Raw genomic sequence first — 20,798 nt, 5'->3', positions numbered from 1 at the left:
AAATATTATGTAATATGTACTTATGTGTTTGTATTACAAACAACCACTTTCTAAGTTGTCGTTGTTACTATACCCATTTTGGCAATCCTTTGTAAATAAACATAGGAATATAATTTTTCATAATCAATTTCAGAATCAATTAATAACCTTGTTTATAACTGCCTGCCTATAATCTAAAAAACGCATAAGACTAAAAATTGATAACTAAAAGCATGGTGCAGTGGTTATTCAAATGAGATGCTCCGTAAAAGCTACAGGTTTTAATTAGATTTATAAATAAGTTTAGAAGTAAACAAATTGTTTGTAAATTAAATGCAATACATGTTTTATTTCATAAATTATAAGCTGTTTTCGCTCACGATCCTGTCTGTCTAGGGTATAGGGTATAAGTAATCCAAATCTATCTTAATTTCAAATTATATCACTATTGGTTCAGAAGTTCAAACATGCAAGTCAAAAGCTTCACAAAACTGATGTATTTGGGGAAAGATATTTTTCATAAAACAATATTTTCTGGAGGATAAATGTAACACCAGTAATTTGAAATAGGGGATCATCCAATAATCCACAAAACAGTCTAGTAGTGCTGTGTTATTAATGAGTTAAAAGTGATAGCAGCAGGGCCATAGCTAGACTTGAATTTAAGGTAGGGCAGCTGTAATTATAGTTAGGGCGGAAATAAAAATGTTACTACATCTGATCTGGTCAATCGATTTTTAACAAAATTCCCTTAAATCCAGAAAGGGGATTATTCCACCCATCAATACGAACAACTCCTACTATGGCCCATTATGGGACCAACTTCCAAATTGTGAAATAAAAAACCCGCTGCTCCATATATTTTGATTGAGTAATTATGTATAATTTAGTTGAGTATTAAGGTAGGGCATTGCCCCACAATGCCCCCCCCTTAGCTACGGCCCTGGATAGCAGTATAATGGTATGTTAATTAATATTTAAATGAGTATGTAATGTGTTCAACATAATTTATTTACAATTATGAAATAAGTATATAGAGCTTACAATATTTCACTATCCACACATGACTAGTATATCATAGTAATTATCCAATCAAGAACCCTGTGTGATTGTTCAGTGTGTTTGCAGCTGTCTGTTGATCCAATCAATGTCCTCATAGAACCGTGGGTCACTCACTCGGAGTGCTGCTCGCTTGTAGAAGAAATAGTACCATGGGGACACTGGAAATATCAACATTATTTTTGTGATTAATTTTATACAAATAGGAATGCAAATAAACACTTAAGGAGTGACAAACAATATTTCAAAAGCCTATAAATACTATACATATACTGGTAACATAGATATTAATCTAAAAAAATTTACTCTGTAAATAAAGAATCTATCAGTTTTATAGACAGCAGTGATAGCTTAATTATTTGTGTGTGTTACTATTTTATACAATGCAGAATGTTCATAGCAATACTAACAGCATCTCTGGAATGTGAAGAGAAATATGAGCATAGGCGTGGACACTGCCTCAGGGTCACTCCACTTCTCCAGCAGCCACACCGCGTGTAGTGCGACGCTCGCAGCCACGTACGCGGCGCACACCGAGCACGCTGCGCGGAACTTTCGCACCAACACCTCCACCAAACCTGCCTGCCATTTACAACTTTCATAACAATCAATACTTTTGAAAACATTCCTCTACTGCCTCAGTGACCTAGTAGTACTGCGTGCGCAGTACCACACCACTTTGAGGTCAGGAATTTGAAATGCAGATTGGGCAAAGTATTATTGTTGTTCAATATCAGCCCAGAGTCTGGAATTTGTATCCGACATGGCCATAGGTTTGCTCCCTATCACATCATGGGATCGATGGAACACACTTAGCTTAAAGTGTGTGACCTGGTTGCACCTCTGCCTAGCCCTTTGAGGATAGAGGCGTGATGTGTGATCTGTTAAGTTTTTAAAGCACTCCAAATACTCCCAGATAAAAGCAAAGATTTTGAAAATTATATGGAAGTATTTGCAAAACGGCAATGAAGATTTATAAGTACATTTAAATATTTTTAAAGTACTCACTTGAAATAAATAAGTTGAAAAGAATGTCATCAGCATTGTTGTTATGGAAAGGACGAGGAAAAGATCCTGAAATCTGAGAATCAAGTGTTACACTTCAAATACTACATAAAGTAGACAAAATTAAATTTGCGAAAAATACATTACTTACATAAATAACACCAGCAAGCCGTCGCGACTTTTAGGAAACAAACTCACGCAGTTGAATATTAAATCACAAAGTATAAATGCTAGCTGAAAAAATAAACAAAGCGTATACCGTGGCGTTGACAACTTCATATTTAACTTGTCTGTTTTAATTTATTTCATGTTTAAATTGTATTTTCACCAAGAGAATTGAATCGACCGCAACCCATAACAAAGGATATGACGCTTATTGCCAAAAGTCAATAGCTACCTATGACGTCAATGGATATTCTGACGTCACTTCTTGAATGTCGCTGTAATGGTAGCTCCACATTTTTGGAAGATTTTAACGCTTCCTTCCTACGTCTTTAAAAAATAATATCAATGACGCACGAATTTCTTTGTTCCCATTTGAGGCTTAATTTATATTCTATGCTAATTTTCTTTGGTGATATCTTGTTTTTTGATCAAAATATTTTTGTAACATTGTTTGAATATTGTAGTACTTAATAAAATTGGTCAATAGTATTTTTATTTTTCAATTATCAACATATTGCTTGAAATTACTGAATATCATAATCAAATAGTGCACGCGTAGACATCTTAGCGCTTAGGTACAATATTTTACACTCAGTATCTTGATATGTTGATACTGAGTACAAAATATGTACCTATAGTAAAGGAGATGTCCAAAAACAGTTTTTTATTCGATAAACATTTTAACCAAGGTAATTTATATCTATTTGGATAGAACTCTTAAAAACGAGTTAATTGTCATCAATTATTTAATTTTTAAAGTTCTCTGTTTCGGTGGTATTTGTAATTTTATTTTTATAGGTCTATAAAATTACTTTAGAAAACAAAATGTCAATTTTTTTTTGTGTAGGTGGTGTTTTATTATATTGTTTGGATAATCCTCAGATAATCAGTCACTTGTAATTTTTTTTTCAAATTCTCGCATTTCGAAATCAATAGTTATACCTATCGTGCTGTATGGCGTACATATTGACAACATGTTGGAGTATGAACAAATATTGCGTAAAATGAACTATTACAAAATCAAACGTCATTCCATTACTGCGTACCTTTGTAAGCTTTATGAAATGTTTTATCCTTTTCACCCTCCTTTGTTTATACTTTTCTATCTCTATGATCCAATACGCCAACGTCCGGCGCATGGTGATTCGTAAATCGTGAGACTATGAAACAAGAGTCGTGACGTTTCACGTAAATACAATTGTGAACTAGTGTATTTGTTTCTGATTATGGATTCGTGGATTACGATGAAACGAAATTACTAAAATTAATAACTACAGTGAAGTACTGCGCAATTTTGTGCAGCATGAACGCAGAAACGTGACAAAATTATACTTTACTAATATCTGATTACCGTGAAGTGTAAGCTAGACTTACAAATAATGGGTGGTGATAGAGAACGCAGTCGTCACCAAAGCTCTGAGAGGCATCGCAGCAGGAGCCGAGACAGGCACCGAAGCCGCGACAGGGACCGTCGGGACCGCAGCAAAGACAGGCACCACAGCAGGGACAGAGAAAGGCTGCAACGAGAGCGCGACCGCGGCAGGAGTTCGTACAAGGAGTATAATGGCGGAGGACTCGGCGGCGGTAAGGAGAATCATCACATTTTATCTATATACAACAGAAAGATCAGATGACGTTAAGTCTCGCATGATATCCCTGTATTTGCCTGTAAAGAACTATTTGTTTACTTTTCTATTTCAAAGGTTAAGTGCACATCCGGAGACTTGTTCTTCATACTAGTGTTGTGAAAATGTATTATAGGCACTGAGAGGTGTATTTCGCTATAAAGTTTGGAAATATCTGATGTGTAATGAAATTTCTTATATTCTTTCAGGTCTGGGTAGTAGTGGACCCTCTAGAAGCCGGTATAAACCACAAGAGGAAGAGTTTTTAGATGCTCGGAGGGAGGAACGAGAGAGGATTGGCATGATTGGTGTGTCCTCAGCTTGGGGAAAATCACCAGCAAGAGGAGAGTGAGTGTAATTTCTAACGGAGTAAAGCTGCGATAACAAGTATGTTTCTCAGTGTCCAACGGCGCTGAGAACAGACATAGGGCCGTTGTGATTGGCTAATATTGTATCTCAATATTAGCCACTCACAACGGCCCTATGTCTACGTACTGCGAAGGCTACCATGCCGTCAGCACTGAGAAACAGACTTGTTATCACAGCTTTACTCCTTCCTTAGATAAAAAACGTCTATGAATAAGGCGGTAAGAGTTTGGGCAATATTTTAACAGTAAAATAGGGTCATTACACCAGTTTCACAACCAATACCAGTAAGCAACAACTTACCCAGTTAAATATGTGGATAGTCGTTGCATAATATTTGTCAACATTTTACAGCTTGGCCAACCAAATATTCTAAAATGAAAAAAGAATACTCAATAACATATTGACTGAGAGGACTGACGACATTCAATAAAAGAACAATTACTTACTACCAGTTACTGAATTTACATTGTATAGTATATTAAACTGAAACTTAGTGATTGACAGTTGCAAATTGCAATGCATAATGACTTGTTAAAAAAGGATCATGTTTTCATATTCAGACTTGCACAATCTGGTTTTGTATTTTTTTTTTATTGATTTGAGTGAAGAGACAAGCTTACCATTTGCCTGATAGTAAAGGATACAACTGCCCATAAACAGCAGAAACACCATTGAGCACCTTGAATTACAAAGTATTGTATGATATTCCATTGTGGTTGCCATCCTGAGACATGAGATATTAAGTCTTATTATGTCTAGTAGTTACACTGCACTGGTGTGGTGGTACCTACCCAGGTGGACTCATATATGAGCGGTCTACCAACAGTAAACTGTTTTGCTTTTCTTAATTTTTTAATTATTATTATACTCTTTAGGATTTGGACTTGTAAAAGCCTTAAAGATGGGAATGTTTAGTTAACAACCACATGTCTTCTTGATAAAACTTTGTCAAAACCCAATAAAGTGGGTGCTAGTTGATACAGTTCACAAGTATGATCAATGGCAGTTTGCAACCCTCAAGCCCTAATTAAAAAACAGCTATGACTGCAAACTAAAATAAACTACTTAAGTAGGTATGTTCAATAGTCAATCATAATTTTCCTAATAAGTTTTTTAATTTTTATTCTGTCAGGGTATAGATGGACACCTAAGAATATATTTAGGGACAATTCTTATGGTTGTCATCTATTGTACACATAAAATACTTTATTATATTTAGACAAGTGTAAAGTTAACAGGCATATTGATCCTGCTACTTGAATTCCTTACTTCATAGCATTGTAAATAATTACAGAAGCTTGTAGTCACTACCCATCCTAATATAATTTTAGCTACAACAGGAAGAAGTGGCCACAATGTAAATAAATTGATCTACCATACTGTCTAAAAGTGTAAAATTTTATGTTTTATTTATAAAAGGTATTCAGAAATACAATTATAGTAACAATTACAATTATTACAGTTATATTAATAAAATGTATTCACAACAAACTGGAGTATTCTTATAGCTCAAGTGATATTTGGGAAAGTTTCTTTGGTGTGAGTAAAATTTTCGTAGGCATGTGGGCTTTTGAAAAAGCTGAGTGAGCCACTTGCAATAGCTTGTCGGACTGCAAGTTGAGTATAGATGGTATAGTGTAATTTTTAAATGTTACTAATAATCCTGACATTACAGTTCAGAAGAAGATGAGCCTCAACCAGAGAATACACACCATAGCAAAGAAAAGAAGAAAAGCAAAAAGTCAAAGGATTCAAAAGATGACACCAAGGAAAAACTAAAAAAACTAAAAAAGAAACTGAAGAAGGTGAAAAAAGCAAGAAAGAAAGCAAAAAAGAAAGCCAAAGAATCCAGCAGCAGTGATTCCAGCTCCAACGAGGAGGAGGTGTGGGTGGAGAAAGGAAGTAAGTGTAATGCTTAAACTATATATTAAGGAATTATTTGTACAGCCTTCAATATGGAACCAATGTGTTAGAGGAATTTCTCCATAATATGATGGTAACTGGTAAGTTGCCATCAATAACAAATACATCTCCAAACTCCATGGGTGTTGTGTAGCCTTTGATGATTGTTATTTTTTTATATATTTGTCACAATTAGTATTCATTACTTCGTTGAGTACAGCAATTGGACCATAGTTTTACAGAAAATATTTTTCATTCTGAATGGTATATTCAGTTATAGGTTTTTAGTAGAACACTTATGCCTAAATGAAAGCCTGTCATTGGAACTTGTAACTTTTTCAGAGGAACATGAAGTTTTATTATCCAAGTCCAAATCATCAAAATCGAAAAATCAAGATGATGAGATGGCTTCAGAAGCTATTGGACCCACTCCCCGTGTGGGTCCTTCTCTAGGTCACAAGGATTTTGGACGAGCCCTGCTGCCTGGTGAAGGTGCTGCGATGGCGGCCTATGTCGCTGAAGGAAAGCGAATCCCTAGGCGAGGTGAAATTGGCCTCACATCAGATGAGATCGCATCATATGAGTCTGTGGGTTATGTCATGAGTGGAAGCAGGTATGTTAACCTTATATATAAATATTAATTATACGGTCTATATTTATTCTCCAGTTCCTTGCTACAAGATATCTTTCGAATAAATTGATTATTATTCATTCCAATAGTTATTAATGTTAAATTATGATCATTGAACAGACATCGTCGTATGGAGGCTGTGCGTATCCGCAAAGAGAACCAAATCTACAGCGCGGACGAGAAGCGCGCGCTGGCGGCTTTCAGCAAGGAGGAGCGCGCCAAGCGAGAGAACGCCATCCTCTCGCAGTTCCGCGACGTGCTGCAGGCTCGCACGCAGCGCCGCGACACCTAGCCCACCCGGACCTGCTCATACTGACCAATGGAGAACCCAGCTCATCCCGACAACACTTATTTGAGACTAACTGAGAATCTACCATATATGACAGCAGTTTGTCAGATTGAGGTTCTTGCAAATACTGTTTGTGCATGAAGTGGAACATAAGTAAAACGAAGAAGCAGATTTGTGGAGCAAAAGATCAAAATATTATGTTGTAAGAATAACTCCCTGAATCGGCCTGTGGTTGGTATACTGTCTTAATAAATAAATCAATTTATTAATACAGTAGTCTATAATAACACAGATTGTGTGAAATTGGTGTAAAATGTAGTAACTTTGTAAATAAATGAACACTGTGGTACAAACAATTAACATTTATTTTTAACACTCTTAATACATTAATTCCTCTGCTTTTATTTTACAATATTTACAATTATGTTTAATGATATATCAGAGAACTAATGACCTACTATAAAACTATGTCTTATTGTTTATGTTTAAAAATCAGTTGAGTACAAAAATAGAAAATATTTATCTTATAAATCCACTCACCTAGTCACATTTCCAGGCAACATCTAGGCCAGTCTAAAGATTTATACAGTCTGCAATTTTGTCATTACAATATTATTCAAGTGAGTTGTGCACCCATTCCATTGCAGACAATTACAGTTTTACAACATAAGTGCTATTAAATATTGTATGAATGTTTATTTTGACTGAAGTGTAAATCATCTGTTACAACTACAAGTCTTGCGTTTAAGATTCTTGATTATCCCTGTTTCTGCTTTTGTCTTATACATGGCAATAGTATTCTATGTTTAATATTTCCATGTCTTTGGGGATTATGGAGAATTGCATCAATATAGCTTATATGAGGTTCTCCGAAGTTTCGTTGAACATTTCCTTATCAGTTTTGTAATTGTTATGCACATTTACATATTGTTTTGAGACCAATGATTAGAACAACTTCAGACTTAATATTTCGTTAGGAAAGAACTAGATCATGCATTAGCTATTGCTTTACGCATGACAGCTTGTCATTGTAGGTTTACATATTCAGTCCGTAATATGGTCCTGGGCGACGCGGTGTTTTGTTTATGTTCAATTGTCGCGCAGATGTCGCAGGAGCTCCGTCGCATACAGATGTTTATAAGATAGTCCGCGTGCGTGCCGGCGCACTGTGCCTGGCGCGGTGTTCAGCGCTGCTGCGCCTCGCGGAGCTGCGCGAGCGCCTTGCGCGTGTCGCGCAGCTCGTGCAGCGCGCGCGTGAGCAGAGCGCGCAGCGCGGCCGCGGGCAGCGCCGCCAGCGCCTCCGCGCTCACCGCGCACACGTCCGCCACGCCCGCGCCCCCCGCCCCGCCCACCGACACGCTGCTGCTGTCCATACTCATCGCGTTTGTGCTTTTCGTCTATAACATTATAATATTTCAAAATATATAATATTTGTATACAATAGAACTTATTTACTCAGGCTAGCACACCTACGAACGGCCCGCACTGCATCACTTTGCAAAACAAAAATTCTCGCATCTTTTTCGTATATTTTATGTGAACTATCGCACACTTCAGGCGAGCCGCACCGTGCCGTTGCACATCGCATTGACAGATCGCTTTGTATGCATAATATTTTTTTGTGGCGATGTTATGCGATACATATGGCCTGTCGCAGTGTAAGTTGAATAAATACTACAACAAATCTAAATAATTATATAACTCAAAGGCTGACTGACTGACATAGTGATCAACGCACAGCCCAAGCCACTAGATGGATCGGGCTGAAATTTGGCATGCAGGTAGATGTTATGACGTCGGCATCCGCTAAGAAAGGATTTTGATTAATTCTACCCCCCAAGGGGATAAAAGTTTGTATGAAACTTTGTAAATTTTAAACCGATCGGGCTAAGACTTTGCATGCATAAAGCTTTTATGACGTAGACATCCCCTAAGGATTTTGATAAATTCCACCCCTAAGGGGATGAAAGTTTGTATAAATCTTCTCTCTAGATTTTCGACTGATTGAACTGAATTAAAAAATTGGAGCTACTATGATGAAGATGTTCAATTAAATAGGATATTGATAAATTCAACCCCCATGGGGATAAAATTAGTTTGAACCTATCAGTACTGGGAAAATATGTAGCAAGACTTTTATCATACAGTGGAATTTTATCCCGGAAAACTCCTTCATGCGGGCAAAGCCGCGAGCAAAAGCTAGTGATTAATAAAATAATTGCCTGCGGTTACGGGTTCTTGTGTATTAATGTAATTTTGCATTGTGACGCCTTGCGGCATTTGTATGCGCGAGCCTTTATTCATTTTTTACGTGAATGTAAAATAGTAGTATTGTGATATTAAACATTACCGCCTGCGCATCGGCGGCGTGGCTGACTCGCGTGGTGGTTGCGTTGGCGAGCAGCTTGTTGAAGTTGGCCTTGTTCATGATGATCTTGACGGCGGGCCGCGCGGCGCCCGAGCTCGCCGCCTTCGCCTTCGCCTTCATCGGGATAGTCTTCCCCGCAGAGTTCAGCTTATTGTCCGCTGGCAATTGTACAAATTTTACCTGCAAAAGTGTCATTTTTTATTATTTCATAAAAAAACCTTATTTTTTATTCTTTATCCGTAATAACAACCAGTTACAGGATTTTCAACCCTTGCCAGCCACGACTGTGTAAGGAAACTATGCCTGGAGTGTTTTTAGAAAGACTTTTAGTTGGCGAGTATAAATAGAGCAATAATTATAATCAGATTGATTCGTACCAGGTAATTATTTATTCAATGGAGCTATGGTATTCCGCACTATGTCACCTGCAAGTCGTTGGGATGTATGAGTTTTTTGGCGGGCGAGTGCGCGTGCGCGGGCAGCAGCAGCTTGTTGTTGAGCGTGAACACCTTGAGCCCGGCGCGCCCGCCGGCGCCCGTCACGCTCGCCGCGCTCGCCGCGCCCGTCACGCTCGCCGCACTCACGCGGCTCAGCGTCGCCAGCTCGTCGCTCTCCTTCAACATCAACTTGCCCGCGTCTGCATCACAGGGACGTGGAGCATCAACAGACTAGCCATGCTCATCATCAGCCGGACTTCTTGGACCGGCATGCCGGGAATATTACATTCAAGTTTTCCCTCCTCTTTTATACATTATGAGATAGTGTGCACACATAACTTATACATGGAGTTACGTACTGAGTTAACTTTCAGATTGATGAATTTTCAGACATAGATACACTTGCTTCATAAGAATTAATTTTTCTACAAAAAATTCTTAAAAAAAAATTGAATTAGATATTGCGGAATATAACGAGAAAGTTGACTGTTTACTCAATAAAGAGTATGTAACCTTAGTATGATTTCACTTGCATTCGTAATTTAATAAAGTATGTGTTTTGTAAAGAACGCTATGGGTTATACATTTTGCTATTAGATAAAGTACCTTTTGTATTGCAGTAATCATTAGGATATGAATAACAGAGTAGTACCTGAGAGCACGACGGTGCGTCCGCTCTGTAAGGCGTTGAGCACGGTGCTGCCGTCGTCGGCGGGCAGCAGCGTGATGCCGTGCTTGCGCAGCAGCTGCGCCGCCGCTCCCTCCGCGCCCCCCGCGCCCGCGCCGCCCGCACCGCCCGCACCGCCCGCCGGCGCCTCCTCGCTCGACTGCACACACGCCACAACACAATGTAATGTAATGTAAATGCATTACGTACCGGATAATCTATGTTTAATATTACCTAGTGTATTTATCACTTACTTCTGTAACTGGCTCCGTCTTTATAGTTGTGCTTCTTTCTTGTTGTAGTTTGTTCTGCTTTAAAGTTGTTTCATCTGATAGTTCTAGAAAAATATAAATATTTATTCAGCTTAGAATAACAATTATCGAGATATTACAATAATTTGTCTACTCATAAACTTACTAACTTTGTACTGTTTCGAAGGAACGCATCTGTGCGTCTGTTGTTGGTGACTCAGGCATCTGATCTGCAATTGTATAATTGGATGCGTTACAGATATTATTTTCAAAAAGTATATTAGAAGTGTATGTGTGTATGAGCGTGTACATGCGTGCGTGTGCGTGTGCGTGTGTGCGTGTGTGTGTGTGTGTGTGTGTGTGTGTGTGTGTGTGTGCGTGCGTGCGTGCGTGCGTGCGTGTGTGTGTGTGTGTGTGCGTGCGTGTGTGTGTGTGTGTGTGTGTGTGTGTGTGTGTGTGTGTGTGTGTGTGTGTGTGTGTGCTTGCGTGCGTGCGTTTGCGTGCGTGCGTGTGTGTGTGTGTGGCCTGCTTGTAGCACTCGCACGGAGCGCTGCGCCCCCCGCGCGCGCACGTGTGTGTGTCAGCGTGTGTGAGACCTGCTTGTAGCGCGCGCACGTGTGTGTGTGTGTGTGAGACCTGTTTGTAGCGTGCGCACGTGCGTGTGTGTGTGTGTGTGTGTGTGTGTGTGTGTGTGTGTGTGTGTGAGACCTGCTTGTAGCGCGCGCACGGAGCGCTGCGCCTCCCGCGCACGCGCCGCGTCGTCGAGCGCGCGCACCACGTGCTGGTGTCCGCGCCGCGCTGCCAGCGCACGCGCCGTGTGCCCGAACTTGTCCACGAGCGACAAATCCGCGCCGCGCCGCACCAGCGCCGCCGCCGCCGCGCCGTGCCCGCGCGCCGCCGCCCACTGCAGCGGCGACATGCGCAACATGTCCCTGCGCGACACCACACATTAACAGTGGATTATTTAAGCAGTAGTTAGTAGAGTAGAAAGGAATGAGAATTTATGTGAAAATATAAGTATGATGAGTCACCTGCAATCTATAGCTGCGCCGAGGTCGAGCAGCAGTTCGACGACGGTGGTGTGTCCGGCGTAGGCGGCGAGGTGCAGCGGCGTGCGCTCGACCTTGGTGCGCGCGTCCCGCGACACGCCGGCGCGCGCTAGCACGGCGCACGTGTCGGCGTGGCCCGCGCCCGCCGCCAGGTGCAGCGCCGACGTGCCCAGCTGATGGAAAAACACACGTTACCTCCAACGTTCGGGCAAACTTCTTTTTAGGTCCCAATCATATTCCTATAGCGCCCTCTGAGAGTCTGTGACGCCTTTTTTAGGACCTTTCACCCAGGCAACTGCTTTACTCACTCCACCTTAAAGTGTATAAGGGCGCCGCGGGATTCTAGAAACCTTCGCCACCAGTCACCAAAGGGCAGGGGTATTCCTTGACCCTTCGTACCTGGAGCGGCCGCTTCGTTAGGCCTATGGTCAGTCACCCTATGGGCTACGGGCAACATTTAATGTTAACTCGTCTCAACGTAACTGGAGACACCGTCTCAATTAGGGAATCCTCAAAACGCATTTTTCAATAGCCGTGCACGGAGTAAATCGGAAATTGATTGCTTAATTTACGAGATTAAAAATACTGAATATTAAATAAATTTACCAAATTTCTTTGGAATTTCATTTTAATATTAAACTTAAGACCCAAAAATAAATTGCCATATCACGCCGCAGCGAGCGTCAGCGCGAGTACCATTTTTTTACTCTAAATAGGGACTAATATGGGCAGCGACACTATTCGTTGTAGAGTGTAAGAGGAGTCTGAGGAGTGGTCGGTGTCGGTCTCACCCAGTCAGTCGTGAAGGGCGCGCCCTTCGCCATGAGGTCGAGCACGGCGCGCGTGTCGCCCGCGCGCGCCGCCACCAGCAGCCGCCGCCCGAGCTCGGCGCCGCCGCTCGCGCCCGCGCGCCCCGCCCCGCCCGCGCCGCCCGCCCCGCCCGCGCACGACGGCAGCGGCTCCGGCTCCACTATACCGCCCGCCTGACAAACAAAACACAGTTTAGGATTTATGAACCCAACCACTTTCCTGGGAAATGTTGCCTCAATCACACTCATATGAAACTTATAAATATTATTAATCGTGAAAATGACAATCGTTCCCAAGGGACAAGACTCTATGCAGTATTGTGCAAATAATATATAGTTATTCAATCTTTCAGTTTCTAACAATTAGTTCTTGACAATGTTCTCAAAATATAACCATCATCTGTTCATTCTTTATAATTAATAATTATTATATTGTTTTGTTGTGAATTTAGAGGACTTACAGATAAAATCTGAGGCCCAGTAATATGCACCACCACATCATCTGTGCACAAGTCTGTTGTCATGGTTACTCATCTGAAACAGTAATAAAATCAGTAGGTATTACACATAATTTATCATATTCATATTATTATATTATATACATTTATTTATATAATCACTAGCTTTTGCTCGCGGCTCCGCCCGCGTTATAAAGTTTTTCAGGCTAAAGTTTTCCATTATAAAAGTAGTAGTTTCTCGGGAGCCTATGTCCTTCCCAGGGTTTCAAACTGTCTCCATACCAAATTTTATCTTAATACGTTGAGTAGTTTTGAGTTTAAGACGTTCAGGCAGACGGATGCAGCGGGGGACTTTGTTTTATAATATATTTTTTTAGAACTTTTTAAGAGGGATAATCCCAATCCAACGCAAAAAGAATTTTTCAGTTTGGACCGGTAGTTCCTGAGATTAGCGCGTTCAAACAAACAAACAAACAAACTCTTCAGCTTTATAGTATAGAAGAAGAAGATTATAGTATAGATAGTATAGAGTATAGATGTTGCAGTAGTCAAAGCTGCGTTAATGATGAGATGTGTATTCGTCTGCCAAGTTTGAATTTCCCGCCCTCTAAATTCGCCGCCCGGGGCACGGACCCTGGCTTGCCCCCCCCCCCATAGATCCGGGGCTGACTGAGAGTGTTATAAACGTAAGAGTAGACAAATATAATGAGAAAGTTTCGAACTGCTAAGCTATCGAGAGTTACACGTGTTATTGTGAGTCAACCATAAAAGATAGACATATGCTGTCGTAGGATATTTTTTACATAATTTTAAGGAGAACATTTCCGTCATACATGATTTCTGTGTAGCTTTAACCATTAAGGTTGCACACGCGACGGAAGCTTAAAAAATGGAATAACTTCTCCCGTTTTCCCAACATTTACCTTCACTGCTCTGCTCCTATTAATTGTAGCGTGATGAAAAGTATACTATAACCAGCACAGGAGTATGACAAATTATTGTACCAAGTTTCGTTAAAATCCGTCGAGTAGTTTTTGTTTCTATAACGGTTATACAGACAGACAAAAATTTTACTAATTGCATTTTTGGCATCAGTATCAATCCCTAATCACCCCCTGATAGTTATTTTGGAAATATATTTCATGTACAGAATTGACCTCTCTACAGATTTATTATAAGTATAGATAGATATAGATAGATAGATTATGAGCATTGCACATCCTTGCTTCACCATACTCAGACAAAACAAATCATTGAATACACATTGCTATAGTGGCAGCCCACTTTGATTGCAAAACCATTGGTATTTCAAAATGTATCAAAACTGATATTGAAAAAATAAATACCCAAGAACAAATTTGCTAAACAATCATGTAACAGCAAAGAATTAGTGTTGTAAATATACACTAATATATAAAGCTTAAGAGTTTGTTTGTTTCAACACATTAATCTCAAGAACTACAATATTAAACCGATTTTGTTTTTTTTTTTTCATTTATAGGAAGCTACGTTACTCTTGATTGCTATAGGCTACTTTATATTCCAAGAAAATATTTATCTTTGATAAATATATTGCAACTCTTCTTACCTGCAGAGAAATACATGCATAAGTTTGGTTATTTTTATTCACTTAAATACAGGTAAAACAACACACTGAATGCAGTCTCATATAGAGCATAACTTATTAAGCAGCCGAATTGTGTTCATTAATAACATTTCAGTTTGAACTCTTCCATCTATCATGTATTTGATGCATATTATTCTGCTCTCGTGGAGCTTTACATGCCTATATTGATAAATGACAAACAAACTCATCAACGCATACATCTGCAACTTTGAACAGGAAAGAAGTGGCTCAACCATTGAATGCCCATACTGTCCAGTATAATATTTCAATGGTCCCCAAGAACAAATTCTCATCTGCATAGTGTCTAGTTACAGTGTGAAGGTTTTAAGTAAGTGAAAATATAAAAATCAATTACTTACATACCTCAAAATAGAAATTATATAATTTTTTGATAACAATTACATTTTTGATAACAATCAATAGTTTTGAAATAAGTAATTGATATTTATATTTTCACTAAACTTAAAACCTTCACACTGCAACTAGACATTTTGCAGATAAGATTTTGTTTTTGGAGATTGTTGATTTCTACTCCATGATGTTACAGGAGTACTCTGTCATGTTAGGCGGCACAATGCTTTTATTGATTTATATGTACCTACTTATTGCTATTTAAATTTGTGTCTTTTTTTATGGAAGCACCTTAAATAAGCATATTAAATGTACAAACCTTCATTTTTGGAATAAGTAATACTGTTTGAAATGAAAAATAAGTAGAATATAAATTATGTCTCCACAACTTTCTTTTAGATAAACTATGAAGGCTATTGTTCTAATAACTGACTTATATTTTTACTTCATAGTGTTATAAAACTTTAAGAGTCCAAACACTAGTTTTATCAAGATAAATGTTCTAAATTATGTTAAATGTGTTAAACTTTTTGCAGAACACTATTACCTATTCCTTTCATTAGTGATGTGTTAATAGATAATATGACATATTTGTATTTTTCCTTTCTAGTTTGTACTTTAAACGCTCTTATTTCCGAAGAACCGTGTTTGTGTTAAGTGTAGAAAGATCATTTGATTATCATTTGTTATTTAGATAATCTTGTTACCATGATGATGGAGCGCGCCGATGACCTCGGCTTCTCGCGTAATGAGAACATTCAATCAAATAACACCAGTCGATACTCAAAACATTTCAGTTCGCGCTTCTGCGCCAATATTATTGATCGAAAATAACAGGATAAGGATGTCAAATACTTCGGCAGACCATGCCTTTCGACCGCCATAATACACACTTCCTTTTCCTGTCCCAACGGAAGTGATAAATTGGTGTGCTCACTTTAACAATAACACTTTATAATATTGTCTACTCACCGAAATATGGCTCAAACTACCAAAAATATGTATTTTAGTTAACGCTCCATATTGAATTCACATCTAAATGTGTAAACGTCAACAGATTTCCATACTTTTTTGTGAAAGGTTGTAACATTTATCTACCGCGAAAATGAACGTCAAAGTCAAACATGACAGCTTATATTGACACCGTCTCATATTATTTTATTATGGATGATTTATAAGTATAATTGTCGAATTACCGAATTTTTGAGTATATTTCATACTTGTTTCGTATTATATTACCTAAAAATAGTTTATGTTTTTTTTTTAGAGGTTATGAATTTGTTTGTGAATGTTGGTCATAATGTTGACCATAGACAGTGTAATATTCTAGCTAAAAGCCTTTTTGCCCTAAGATTTAAACTTTTTTCAATCGTTGAAATTAACGCCCGCTATACTCCTATTCTGGTTATTTTATATTGAATATTCCAACACCTGTTTTATTTTCTAAATACAAGTTCTTTTAAAAATAATCAAGAAGATTAAATCTTTTAATAACTTATTCATAAAGTTTGTCGTAATTAATTATTTTTTAACTCCGGTAACATACATAAAGCTACACATTTTGAGTTCGTAAACTATTTTCTTTTGGATTATAGATTATGTTTAGTTTTGGGAATTTGTGTAAATATATGTCTGTATTTTTATTTTTGTGTGGAATGACATATAAGTTGGAATATAAAATTGCACATAATAATAATACGATTATTAAAGCACTACACGGAGAGATATATATATAGCGAGTAATGGAACGCAATTTTAGCGCGAAATGCGAAACTCAGTAAGTAGGTACTCATCTAGTCACCACTAGTCACTGTATAGCGTGTACCTAGTACCTACACGCGCATTTCAACAATTGAATTAAAGAAGTTTTAAAAGTATATAGATTGAAATATTTTGTTATCATAATGTTATGTACATAATATGTTATTAATTCTAAGGTTTATGTGATAAAATTCCACTAAAGTATTCAATACTCTCTATGGCGTGTCAATGTGTTGTGAATTGTGACTTTGTGAAAAACTAACTAACTATAACCTAGTTGTGACTTTTTTACATCGTCTGTAGATACCCTCAAAACTATGTAGGTATGTACTTAATGATTAATATAGACAAGTAAATGATTTAAGATAATTTTATTATTGTCCAATATAATATTATATGTACTTACTTAATTACTAGTTACAATTATGCAAGATGAATGTTGTACCTAGAACCTACGTTAAAACAGTCTGGCGTGTAACTTTAGATATGTACCGCCTTTGGTAATAATTTAATTACTTACTTACTTTTATTATTGATAAGTAGGTATACTTATTAATACCTACCTATTTGCCTGCTAAGTAATTTATGTTTATAACTATCTAAGGCTGCGGCCGATGATGACATCAAAACGTGATATTGGCACGGGTCAACAACTCCATTGCAAAAATATGTAGGACAGAAAAATCACAATCATGTGAAACGTGCCTACTCTGGTTTAACGCAAATTTATCCAATATTCCTCTCCTCTCACAACTCAGAAATCATATCAAGTACAAGGTAAGTATTAAGTACTTACTTATATTAATAAAAGGAACAAGTAAAGACCAACCTTGAGAAATCATACAAACATGATGATGAAAATATAAACACTTCATGTTGCAGCGGACAGTTTTGTATTATTGAGGCGGGGCGGGCGCGTGCGTGTGTCGCGGCGCGGGCGCGGCGTGTGGAATGAATTTTGAGTTTGGAGACTGTAAGTATTCTCTTTTACGATTTACATTCCACGTTAAATTTACGTTATGAATTTATAACTGTAACATAAGTACCTAAGTCATACATTCATGTCATAAAAAAATTATAAAAATTCCGGTAAACAATTTAGAAGTGTAAGTATCTACGTACTTATTTATGAAGAACCTAACTATTCAACTGTTGCTTGCGACGCTGGGCGTCTTAAAAAGGGTTTCCGGAATAAATATATTCCAGGGTTAAATGTATTCTATAGCACTGTGAAGTAATGTAACTTCCTATTAGTGAAAAAAAAAATCAAATTCAGTTTAATATTTTCCGAGATTAGCATGTTCAAACAAACCCTTCAGCTTTACATATTATTAGTAAACATGATAGGATCATGTCCATTGTGCCTTAAAATAAATACGTACGTTTCTATCTTAGGTAAGTATTGTCATAGTATAGAGAAAGTGTTATCATAAATAGTTATCGAAGGTACTGGTGACTTTGTATTGCATTAATACAAGAAAAAAATATTATTACAGCATCCAGTCTCGGACGAAACCACCAAAACAATATGTCAACAATATCAATACTAATTGTTCCAACTTTATCCCGGATTGTTTGAAATGATATTTTTTAGCGCTGAGCCAGCTCCCGGGCCGCGCCGCGTCGGGTGATTTGTGAACACAATAAACTGCGCCATATATCGCGGATCATCCGGATACGTTCGGCGCATTTGAATCCGGATCACACCTCACCTGCGGACCTTTTAACTGTTCACAAATAAATACGTTGTCAGCTCGCTTTTTGGCTAAACTAAATAAATAAATTCTTGCATTTGTTTAATTGTTTGTAATTGAGGGCAAATTGGTGAAGTCGCGCTCTCTTATTATTTCGACTTGACAAACACGGCCTAAGCATTGCTCCACATTAGGGCTGACTAACACAATTCTAAGGTAATATAAATGATTAAAAGATGTCGGCATACGCGAAATGAAGTATTACCCAGTCTCTCCTCACCATATTATGCGAACTTATATTTACTTACCACCTATTTTAAGCAACTAACAGCTTCATTTAAGTAATTTTCAATGGAAATTTTGGTTCCTACTTCTCCAAGTAAGTGTATTTTATACCACGATCAACTATTATTCGTTAACTTATCTGACTTACTAAGCTTAGCTGTACTTACCTTTGTCATGATAGTCTTTCACGCATTCAAAAGCCAAACATTTAGCTGACGTGGGGTGTGGAGTGTGGACAGTTGAAATTTACTTAGCTCTTTAAAGCTTAATATTTCGAAAACTGATCTTACAATCAAAAAAGTGTTTTTACACATTAGCTACATTATACCCCACACCAAGACACAGATGAGAAAATAACACCCACATTTTACATGTAGATGAGGTCCTTAATTTTTTTTGTAATTTATAATAGTATGTATATCTCCAAATTAACCTTTTATAGTACGAAGAGTCTCTGAGATAAGTCGCCGACAGATGGCCGGACTATGTTTCTTTAAGTCTTCCTTGTTCTTTACTCTAAACATGAAATTAATTATGACTAGATTCTGTGTCGACGAAATCGCACTAATATTGTTTTTCTCTATACAAGGGAGTTGCAATATTATATTTAATATTTTCTTACAGGCGGCGAGCTTATTGCTAAAGGCTTTTTCTGCCATTCATCGGGAGATACAAGGTAAGAATTATAGTTGTATTATAAAAAAGACTTACCTATAACGGTACAAAACAAAATGGAAGACGATATTTACATGTAAATATAAAAAGGTGTAAATTTACGTGGTATGCCTAATTAGCAATGTAAGAGTAATATAAACTATATATGTAATAACTACGTATTAAGTACATAGTATAAACTTGTGGAAGAGGTTTTGATCCAACTTCCACTTGTTACGTTACGATTTACCCAAAACTCCAATAAATTAAAAGCAGTTTACAATAATACATAAATATATTTGATACTGTTGTATTGCTACTTTGTTTGATAACAGCAGCTTAAATGCAATTACATAGTTGTAGTCGTGCATTACGATGCCGGGAACACGTAACAATACGCGGGGCCGCTGTACTTCAAGTAAATATCCCAAACTACGCTCCGAAACTAATTTCGGGTGGTGTTTACTTTGCCAGTTTATAGCTGTTTGATTTCGTAACTTAATAATATACAGTTCTCAAGTTTTGGACTCCCCGTTGGCTTACCTTGGTACTTTCCTATAATCCCATATTTCAGTAAATCAGTGTTTATAATTACACTTGTTTTGATTGAGTTTCACTGTCGATGTTTTTATTATGAATGGGTTGGTTCGACTATGTTATGAGGTTGCGACCGACGCGGTCTCATATGAGTAACAGAGAACAGGTGCAATGTGTCAAGTTCATTGTAATATTTTATGTATCTAGGTGGTCGGATTCCTGGAAGTTTAGATTTAAATGGTTATTTTATTTTAAGCCGGTCATGGGGATCGGTGTCCACTGGTCCGTTAACCATCAGCTATTCTTGGCCAAGTTCTAGTCTTTTGCTACGCTTAATTACAGGTTTGCGAAGGGGGTTAATGTGATTCAAAGTACACAGTTATTTGTTGTGTTTCACAAGTCTGTGTGTAATTAAAATCAAATGGTAAACGTTTCAGAACACTTGTGAAAATTAGAACAATACAAATATTCAATACAATTATTACAAATATTCTTTTTAAGTACATTTTAACATACATACATACATACATACATACATACATTTGAACCATTGTAAAAAATTCTCAGACAGATAACTAATACGTGCTTTTTGAGCAGTGGAGGTGTTCTCATATTTCATTTCATAGTTGGTAGGACAGTTTTACTAATAGGTAAGTTTATTTCGTAAAAACGAAATATAATTATCAATTTGTGGATTCTATATCTCAATAAGATAGCACATCGCGTACAATACTTAGTTAAATCAAGACAAATAATTGAATGTAATTGATAAATCTTTTTGAGATAAATATAAGTAACAGAAACTGTAATCCTGGCATATTCTCAT

At 37.7% G+C, this 20,798-nt stretch overlaps 3 protein-coding genes and 1 long non-coding RNA gene across 7 annotated transcripts; 2 read left to right on the top strand and 2 right to left on the bottom strand.

The window, feature by feature from the left end:
* Positions 1–969: 969 nt before the first annotated feature.
* On the bottom strand, positions 970–2,800 carry LOC115446630 (transmembrane protein 138). The gene is made up of 4 exons (XM_030173339.2): positions 2,195–2,800; positions 2,047–2,119; positions 1,449–1,620; positions 970–1,199 (listed from the first exon to the last, which is right to left on the bottom strand). Exons 1-4 carry the CDS (start codon positions 2,320–2,322, stop codon positions 1,093–1,095), a joined length of 480 nt encoding a protein of 159 aa, XP_030029199.1. The 5' UTR covers positions 2,323–2,800; the 3' UTR covers positions 970–1,092.
* Positions 2,801–3,361: 561 nt separating this feature from the next.
* On the top strand, positions 3,362–7,380 carry LOC115446627 (NKAP family protein CG6066). Its single transcript, XM_030173336.2, has 5 exons — positions 3,362–3,792; positions 4,043–4,181; positions 5,878–6,104; positions 6,447–6,717; positions 6,856–7,380. The coding sequence occupies exons 1-5, from the start codon at positions 3,588–3,590 to the stop codon at positions 7,025–7,027; spliced, it is 1,014 nt and encodes a 337-aa protein (XP_030029196.1). The 5' UTR covers positions 3,362–3,587; the 3' UTR covers positions 7,028–7,380.
* Positions 7,372–16,271, bottom strand: LOC115446628 (ankyrin-2). 4 transcript variants are annotated; one of them, XM_037440662.1, is made up of 11 exons: positions 16,238–16,271; positions 13,067–13,139; positions 12,588–12,779; positions 11,779–11,969; positions 11,456–11,679; positions 10,918–10,977; positions 10,751–10,833; positions 10,482–10,656; positions 9,818–10,029; positions 9,375–9,572; positions 7,372–8,421 (listed from the first exon to the last, which is right to left on the bottom strand). In XM_037440662.1, exons 2-11 carry the CDS (start codon positions 13,127–13,129, stop codon positions 8,209–8,211), a joined length of 1,611 nt encoding a protein of 536 aa, XP_037296559.1. In that variant the 5' UTR covers positions 13,130–13,139; positions 16,238–16,271; the 3' UTR covers positions 7,372–8,208. The 4 variants fall into 4 exon arrangements, with proteins under 4 accessions (XP_037296559.1, XP_037296556.1, XP_037296557.1 ...); XM_037440659.1 differs by having other exon boundaries at positions 16,014–16,245; XM_037440660.1 differs by lacking the exon at positions 16,238–16,271 and adding an exon at positions 15,749–15,978.
* A 580-nt stretch (positions 16,272–16,851) lies between these two features.
* Positions 16,852–19,459, top strand: LOC119189972. Its single transcript, XR_005112692.1, has 3 exons — positions 16,852–17,125; positions 17,685–17,775; positions 19,406–19,459. It is a non-coding gene; the product is annotated as an uncharacterized LOC119189972 (long non-coding RNA).
* Positions 19,460–20,798: the final 1,339 nt, after the last annotated feature.

This window comes from Manduca sexta, chromosome 20 (assembly GCF_014839805.1).
Source record: "Manduca sexta isolate Smith_Timp_Sample1 chromosome 20, JHU_Msex_v1.0, whole genome shotgun sequence".
Taxonomy (NCBI): domain Eukaryota; kingdom Metazoa; phylum Arthropoda; class Insecta; order Lepidoptera; family Sphingidae; genus Manduca; species Manduca sexta.
Note: the sequence above shows the minus strand (reverse complement) of the source record. Positions and strands in the feature narration are given on the sequence as shown.

Excerpts from the sequence above, each read along its gene's own strand:
- LOC115446630 (XM_030173339.2), bottom strand. The coding sequence starts at position 2,322 with ATGAAGTTGTCAACGCCACGGTATACGCTTTGTTTATTTTTTCAGCTA. Across the intron at positions 1,621-2,046 it reads TTTCAACTTATTTATTTCAA|GCAGGTTTGGTGGAGGTGTT; the intron begins GTGAGTACTTTA and ends TGTAAATGGCAG. Across the intron at positions 1,200-1,448 it reads CTTCACATTCCAGAGATGCT|TGTCCCCATGGTACTATTTC; the intron begins GTTAGTATTGCT and ends TGATATTTCCAG.
- LOC115446628 (XM_037440662.1), bottom strand. The coding sequence starts at position 13,129 with ATGACAACAGACTTGTGCACAGATGATGTGGTGGTGCATATTACTGGG. Across the intron at positions 12,780-13,066 it reads CTGGGCCTCAGATTTTATCT|GCGGGCGGTATAGTGGAGCC; the intron begins GTAAGTCCTCTA and ends TTTGTTTGTCAG. Across the intron at positions 10,657-10,750 it reads AGACGGAGCCAGTTACAGAA|TCGAGCGAGGAGGCGCCGGC; the intron begins GTAAGTGATAAA and ends GCGTGTGTGCAG.
- LOC115446627 (XM_030173336.2), top strand. The coding sequence starts at position 3,588 with ATGGGTGGTGATAGAGAACGCAGTCGTCACCAAAGCTCTGAGAGGCAT. Across the intron at positions 3,793-4,042 it reads TGGCGGAGGACTCGGCGGCG|GTCTGGGTAGTAGTGGACCC; the intron begins GTAAGGAGAATC and ends ATATTCTTTCAG. Across the intron at positions 6,105-6,446 it reads GGTGTGGGTGGAGAAAGGAA|AGGAACATGAAGTTTTATTA; the intron begins GTAAGTGTAATG and ends TAACTTTTTCAG.